Source organism: Abramis brama (assembly GCF_963993115.1).
Source record: "Abramis brama genome assembly, chromosome: 7".
Classification (NCBI taxonomy): domain Eukaryota; kingdom Metazoa; phylum Chordata; class Actinopteri; order Cypriniformes; family Leuciscidae; genus Abramis; species Abramis brama.
Window position 1 is genome coordinate 9,655,455 of NC_139969.1, and position 8,452 is coordinate 9,663,906.

The following is an 8,452-nucleotide window of genomic DNA, read 5'->3' on the forward strand; positions in this document are numbered from 1 at the left end:
AAAATCTTTTCCGATTTTAAAAGTTGTACAGTGTATTCCAAGTGTTTCCTTTGTCTCAGCTATGTTTTAGGCAAGATACTTTGACTTTTAAATAAATTATTGACGCAGTACCCATAAGTGAATGTAGTTTCTCAGTACTTTTTACACCCCTAACAAATAACAAAGTACTGCTTAGCCTAGAAATAAGATAAAGTTCTGTCCTGAAGTCCAGTCCACATAGTTTTGAGACATACTGTAAAGATCAGGTGAGTGTTGGACAGACGATTACCTGCCCGATGACCTCGATCTCATGCTCTTTATTCTTCATCTCAAGAGAAAACTGATCCTTAATGATGGCATCAATCTTCTGCACCGCAGCATCACGGGCTGGTAAAAAATCAAACAGGCAGAATAAAAAAGAACTTAAATCACTATTAAGTAAACCACTGTTTTATACTTTACATCACTGTAGGAACCTAGACTTACCATTCTGCTCCACCACTTTGCTCCTCTTGTTCTCCTGCACTTGAGTGATGTCCTCATAGTCAGGATCTTTGTCCTCTATTTTCCTTTTCACCCCAGACATGATCACTCATTGGCTGGACTGCAGACAAAGTACACAACATGACAAATAAACAACAGCTAAGTTAACTTATCCTACGGACACACAGGGGTTGTGTCTCAAAACTTAGTTAGCTGCCTACTTGATTTCTTATGATTCCCAAAAATGCGTCCTGGGTAGGCAACTTACTAGGTTTTGAGACACAGACTTGGTATCTAAGCATACAAGTGTCATTATATTTCCTTGACAGACTGCTATTAGTTGTTGCAGAGGTTTAAGAATACGAAAAACAGAAAGAAGACGCTGCTAATCTGACATACACACACTAAGCTAAATAGAACAACAGCTTTTTAAGCAGTTTTTGCTAAACTCTCATCACTGACACTTTACTAAACTGAGCAAAATGTGACGTAAACACGCACAAAAGTTGTAGGTGTGTTTGTTTACACGTTAAACCTACGCTGAATGTGATGGTGAGATGTTTAAAGGTGAGGTGTTTAGCCGTTAGCTTCTGTTGGTCTCGCGCACAATAAAATCTCGCGCGGACACACGAGCTCGTGCAGGGCGCGTTCCCGCTCAGGAAAGAGCGCAGCGAGCGCGCGGCCTGCAGAGGTTTTCAAAAAAGGGTCGAAAGGGAGTGCTTGGAGGTCCTTGTTTAGAGCAAAACTGTAGGCCTATGTCAAATAAATAAATAATGCCTTAAATAATATGTGTAACAGTACAGTTCTATCATGAATAGAAAACAAATGTAATAATGAAACTAAAACTAAATATTTTCCAAATAATGTTTTTACATAAATATGCTTATATAAAATTTCCGCAATGTAAATTGGGTCTTTATACAAAAAAACATTTTCGATGGCCATTACATTTCAGGGTAAGGGTCCCTTGCATGAGGATAATCATATCTGGGTGTACAAAACATCTAAAAGGTTGAAAATCCCTGAGCATTATTGAACCTATAGCCTACCTGAGCAAAGAACTAAAATCCCCCAAAATAATATTTTTTAACTCTGCAAAAACAGTTCAACAATAGCCTATTAACACACACACTGACTCCAACTTAACATCCTACATTTAGGCTTTCAGTTCAAACACATTTCACAGTAGGCTATATGCCATAAAATAGATTACATTTTTTGTTGGTGGTGGATCTGAACTCTATGATCTGAACCTAATACATTCAAGAGTTAGGCCATGCTATACCCGAGCCTGACCAAAGGGTGGCGCACTTACATCAACATCTCACCAAGTGTGATCCTGCTCATGCATGTTTAAAACAGCAAAAAGCACACGTCTTATAGGCTACTCTGGCATGAAATGCATTTTCATTTTTTTGTGACTTCTCATGAATGTCCTCATTATAATTCCATGGTAATTACATGTTAAAAATATGACATTTTTCATATTTATCATACCATGTCCACTTATTTGCATTTTCACATTCAACCCCCTTTCCTTGTTTCTTACGATAACACCTGAGTCATCCGTTCCAAACTGTACATTAACACATCTCTGAGGGCCATTCATCACCTGAGAGCCTTTACTTTGACAGAATAATGAACTGAGAAGACCTGAACATTGCACAGGTTTTGAAGTATCATGCTTGTTGCTGGCCAGGAATGTGATCGTGAATGTCTTCTTATTTCCTTTCACAAACGACAACTTGTTAGCAAGTTTCATTCGTCACACCAGAGCAAACACAGCCAATTTAATTTAGCTTTATTCAGATTTTACAAAGGCAGACACGTTTAACAATGGCAATTGTCTCAGGGCATATAGCATTTAAACTAGGGTGACCATATTTTAGTTCTCAGAAAACAGGACGGGGGCGTGGTCTGGGAGGCGTGGTTAAGGGGTTGGGGGCGTGGTTGGGGTAAATGCATTAACAAAAAAACTTGACAAATGCATTCACAACCTTGCAACTATGTTATTGTACTTTAATACATAAAGTAATACATCCTTTCCATTCAATGTTTGGACCGCAACAATAGAATAGGCCTACTATTAAAAAAAAGTTTAGCTTTTAACACCTTTTACATGACACTATTTCTTTTCATGGTCATAGGTTAAAAAACTACCACAAAAAAAAAAAAAAAAAAAAAATTCAATCCTCCTGATGTTCTCTTGTATAGGGTGACCAACCGTCCTGTTTTCCCAGGACATGTCCTGTTTTCACGTCCTGTCCTGGCTGTCCTGTCTGTTTTTTGTAAAGTGGTGAAAATGTCCTGGTTTTCATTGTTTTTCATTCGGCCATTAAGCGTTTACTTTAAATACATGCTTGCCTTTGCACACAAAACATATGAAACCGACTTCGGCTTCGCCCCGTCTTGTTATAATCAGCGCGTTCCTCAATCCGCAGCGGCAAGCAGAGCGCACGTCAGAATACAGAGGCCTGTGTGTGTGTGTGTGTTCACTGTTCATCTCAGCCTCATTGGTCTGTCACACTGCTCGTCAATGTCAGAATATTTGAAATGACCAATCAAATCAAAGTAGGCGGACTTTAAGTTCACAGACACAGAATTTCAATTTAGCAGCGTGACTCGACCAGGACTCGACGGTCGACGCTTCAGTTTATATGTAAGTAGCTAACAGCGTTAAAAAAAGCCCAAATGTAAATTCATAGATGATTTACAGAGAAAATTCCCGTGTTTTCGTTTCGGTCGGGATCCGTGTAAAGCAGAATGCTTGAACTGCAAAGCTGGCACGTACGTGTCAGTGTCAAATAAAGGTGCTAGCGATCTAGAAGCCCACATAAAGAAATTATAGGCTACAAGAGAACATCAGGAGGATTGAATTTTTTTTTTTTTTTGTGGTAGTTTTTTAACCTATGACCATGAAAAGAAATAGTGTCATGTAAAAGGTGTTAAAAGCTAAACTTTTTTTTAATAGTAGGCCTATTCTATTGTTGCGGTCCAAACATTGAATGGAAAGGATGTATTACTTTATGTATTAAAGTACAATAACATAGTTGCAAGGTTGTGAATGCATTTGTCAAGTTTTTTTTTTAATGCATTTACCCCAACCACGCCCCCAACCCCTTAACCACGCCTCCCAGACCACGCCCCCGTCCTGTTTTCTGAAAACTAAAATATGGTCACCCTACTCTTGTAGCCTATAATTTCTTTATGTGGGCTTCTAGATCGCTAGCACCTTTATTTGACACTGACACGTACGTGCCAGCTTTGCAGTTCAAGCATTCTGCTTTACACGGATCCCGACCGAAACGAAAACACGGGAATTTTCTCTGTAAATCATCTATGAATTTACATTTGGGCTTTTTTTAACGCTGTTAGCTACTTACATATAAACTGAAGCGTCGACCGTCGAGTCCTGGTCGAGTCACGCTGCTAAATTGAAATTCTGTGTCTGTGAACTTAAAGTCCGCCTACTTTGATTTGATTGGTCATTTCAAATATTCTGACATTGACGAGCAGTGTGACAGACCAATGAGGCTGAGATGAACAGTGAACACACACACACACACAGGCCTCTGTATTCTGACGTGCGCTCTGCTTGCCGCTGCGGATTGAGGAACGCGCTGATTATAACAAGACGGGGCGAAGCCGAAGTCGGTTTCATATGTTTTGTGTGCAAAGGCAAGCATGTATTTAAAGTAAACGCTTAATGGCCGAATGAAAAACAATGAAAACCAGGACATTTTCACCACTTTACAAAAAACAGACAGGACAGCCAGGACAGGACGTGAAAACAGGACATGTCCTGGGAAAACAGGACGGTTGGTCACCCTAATTTAAACAGTCAGAAAGCTAAAATCAACAGTGGCAAGAAAAAATAAAGAAGAGACCTTGAGAGGAATCAGCGCTCAAAGCAAGGTCTTTCTTTCTGTTCTGTTTCACAAAAAAAAAAAAAAAAGGTTTTAGAGGTCAACTTCAATAAGGAGAGCTGTCTCAATAGTGCTGCAGACTACAGAGTTTTAAAAATATATTATATTGTTTAATTTGAATATGCCTTTTACCACCGATAAAAGTATAGTACTCTCCACTTTTTACAATATTTAAATACATTCTGCGTATTTCCTCTCAAAATTTGCAGAGAAAATGCAAAAATGTCTAGGCATGAGCTGAGACATGCAGACATGTACAGGGCAAACTGTTTGGAGTCTTGACCCAGTTGTAAAGTTTGTCATGTGATAGGACGACTGTCCCTATGCTAACGAATTTAACAAATGCCAGGTATTAACCAGGTAAGAAAACTGTAAGCTAATTGGCCCACAAATGGTTATAGAGTAACAAATAAATCGCTGAACTCTTTTTATTTTTATATTTTTAGTTTTCATGTTAATTTTAGTTTAAATTTGAGTAATTTCTTTATGTGCTTTAGTAATTTTATTATTATTTTTTAATATTGCTATTTAGGCTTAATTGATTTTATTTCCAAACTTATAGTTTATTGACAAGGCAACATTTCACATTTTAATTTTAGTATTTATTTTTTAATCATATTTATATTTTGATAATATTAATATCATAATTTAATATTTAGGTTTTATTTTTTCAGCTTTTTTTCAATTAACAAATGTTTTTTGTATTTTTCATTTTAGTTTACAATTATATCCTTGAACCTGACTTGCTTTGACAGTATGAGGAATATAGTGCATAACTTGGAAATCCTTTGAGGAAGTTCCATAGAATCTAACAGATTGCACAATGTATGTTTCCTCAAGCCACAAGGATGAATGTTTCCTCAAGCCACAAGGATGAATGTTTCCTCAAGCCACAAGAATGAATGAGTTGTACAAACACAAAGCACTACAAACATTCTTCATGCTTAAGATATAATTATGAATATAAAATTATAACATACAGCAAATATGGTGTTTGAAGCACTTTTGCAGTTTCACCATTTAAGGTCTATTATAATTATATTCGGAAAATGTCCAGTGTTTTTTATGCTTTGGCTCAATTACAACTATTCCAGATAAATGACGTGATGGTATTTTAGGTATTTTAGGTTTAACATCATGTTGAGTTTCTGTTGGAACAGGAATACCAGGATATACTTATTTCAACCATGACAACTCTTGGAATAGTTTTAGCATATGTTATTGAATATGGCAAGGTTAAAGGGTTAGTTCACCCAAAAATGAAAATTCTGTCAGTAATTACTCACCCTCATGTTGTTCCAACCCCGTAAGACTTTCGTTCATCTTCGGAACACAAATTAAGATATTTTTGATGAAATCTGAGAGCTGGCTCACTCCTTCATAGGCTGCAAGGTAATTGATATCTGCCAGCCCAGAAAAGTTAGTAAAGACATCGTTAAAATAGTCCAAGTGACTACAGTGGCTCAACCTTAAGTTTATCAAGCGACGAGAATACTTTTTGTGCGCAAAAAAACAAACAAAAATAACGACTTTATTCAACCATCTCTTCTCTTCCATGTCATTCTCCTAAGCTGTTGACGTAGTGTAACAGCGCAGCACTTCTGGGTTGTATGTCAGAAAGTAGGCCCACACAGAAGAAAATTAATAGTTGAATAAAGGGTTAGGTCGTTATTTTGGGGGGTTTTTGCGCACAAAAAGTATTCTCGTCGCTTGATAAACTTAAGGTTGAGCCACTGTAGTCACTTGGACTATTTTAACGATGTCTTTACTAACTTTTCTGGGCTGGCAGATATCAATTACCTTGCAGCCTATGAAGGAGTGAGCCAGCTCTCAGATTTCATCAAAAATATCTTAATTTGTGTTCCCGAAGATGAACGAAAGTCTTATGGGGTTGGAACAATAATGAGGGTGAGTAATTACTGACAGAATTTTCATTTTTGGGTGAATTAGCCATTTAATGTATTTGGTCTTGGTGGACTAGATCTGCTACGCTACTGCTAATAGATACACAGACTCCCTGCTGCGAGCATGTAAGATTTGCTGCTGCCGCATGAAACATAAATAAATCATGTAGCAGATCTAGCAGGTGGAGGGTTTCAGAGGAACTAGCTTACAACAAACCATAAACCAAACTATTTAAATGTTGAGCAAGCAATCTCATTGGCTGCAGGATAAGCAGAGGCCAATCAGCTCGTGCCATGCAGTAATCATTTGATTGCTTGCAGATTGCATGTAAAGGTCGTGTCAAGCTTGCGCACTGTCGAGTTTCATGACCGAACTAGATGTGAATAAGCTGGCTGAAAACCAACTCAGAACTTGAATGACCAGTCCAGTCAAGAATCAGATTCCATATGTATATTCCTACAACAGTGACAAGAACACCACATCTAACTCAGAAAAAACACAATATAAAGCTGGTTTATTATATTTATTAAAAATAAAAAGTGTAACAGTACACATAATGGCAAAATAACATTTACAAAAACCTTAGAACAGTACAGCTGGTAATAATTAAAGTGATTGAATGGAAAAAAAAAAAATCAATAAATCACATATGTATATGAAAATATATAAATACATATATACAGACACACTTATAGCTTTAATCATTGCAGGCAGAAATGGCGATGCAGTGCTTTGAGTAAACTAGCTGCCAGCATCCTGCCTGACTCGTTCAGGTGTATTGCAGAAAATGAAACTGAAACTACGAATCTTATCTAACACAAGTAAATGTCTGTTTCCAGTATGATAAGCACTAGAAACTGTAACTATCTATCAAAAACATGAAAACAGTTCCAAGTTAGTCTTATTTGAACATGCACATTCACGCTAACACGCAAGAATTTTCTGGCAGTCCAACTCTAAAGGAAAGGAGATGTAATCTACGGCTATGAGCATTCTTCACCAAACACGACATAAAATAACACAGATAACATTAAAAACATAACAAAAGAGCAAAATGTATTTACACTGAGATATATTACTAACACTAGTACATACAAGTGCATGATTGGGGTTCTGCTTCAAAATAAAAAAAGATCAGAAAGGCACGTCCTGGTTGTCACAAAGATGATGAGATGCTTAAATACAGATATGATACACAGAAGAAAAAAATACAATAATTCACAGCTGTACGGTTCATCAAGAACCTAAAAGAACCAGACGTGACATTTCATTGACCTAAATCAGAGCTGTCCATCACTGAGCTCCTGCTCCGAGCCGGAGCCTTAGGTTTTCAAGTGCTTAGAACACAAAAACCTCCTCATGAAACCCTCATACAGCATGTCTGATGTATTATTTAAGTGCTTACTTTTATTTAATAAGCTCAGAAGTTTAATATGATGTAAAAAGAGTAAATAGCACATTAAAATCAACTCCGAGACTGAACCTAAAAAACAGTTTCGGTCTGCAGACTACTTCTCCATGTCAAGAAATCTATCGTCAAAATTTAGGAGTAATGATACAAAACAACAGTAATAATAACAGAGATAAAAAGGTTTAAGGCATAAACAAATGTATATTTAAAAAGGAAAAAGAAAGAAAAAAAATGGCAGCATCACAGAATCTATGTGATTACTCCATCAGATTTAACATCCTCTGAATCTGTTATTTTATCAATATTTAGCTTTTATTTTGTTCAATTCTTTTAATGTTAATTTTAGTTTAATGTTTAGTCTTTTGTCATTTTATTGTTTTTTTATTTATTTATTTTACTAATCAGATTTAATAGTTTTATTACTAATATTACTAATATTTACATTTTATTTTATTTCAGATTTATTACAATGGACCCTATTCACAGACTAATTTCCACAGTAATCAACATCACAAATCTAGTAAAGTTTTTCATATTCCCATTTTTTTTTTTAAATGTATAGTGCTATACTGTATATTTCATTGGCAGTAAATTACAAAAAAAAGAATCAACACTTTTGCAAGGGTGTTTATAATACAACGGCTAAGAAATAGACGGCAAATTTGACATCTTTCTCTTTTCTGCCTGCTGTAATCAGTCTCTCTATATTCTTTCCCTCTTTTGGAAAGTCGTGGAAACGCCATCACAG

The 8,452-nt window shown here is 36.4% G+C and overlaps 2 protein-coding genes across 2 annotated transcripts in view; one reads left to right on the forward strand and one right to left on the reverse strand.

Moving 5' to 3' along the window:
* The window catches only part of yeats2 (YEATS domain containing 2), a 34,575-nt gene extending 33,462 nt beyond the window's left edge, over window positions 1-1,113 (reverse strand). Inside the window, exons 1-3 of the mRNA XM_084121037.1 lie at window positions 1,002-1,113; window positions 466-583; window positions 269-366 (exon numbers count right to left, since the gene is read on the reverse strand). Of these exons, the coding sequence (XP_083977163.1) occupies window positions 269-366; window positions 466-565 (198 nt within the window). The 5' untranslated portion in view covers window positions 566-583; window positions 1,002-1,113. The remainder of the gene's footprint in view (window positions 1-268; window positions 367-465; window positions 584-1,001) is intronic.
* Window positions 1-8,452, forward strand: part of ncapd2 (non-SMC condensin I complex, subunit D2) — a 116,339-nt gene that overhangs the window by 67,328 nt on the left and 40,559 nt on the right. The gene's annotated exons all lie outside the window — the stretch shown is intronic.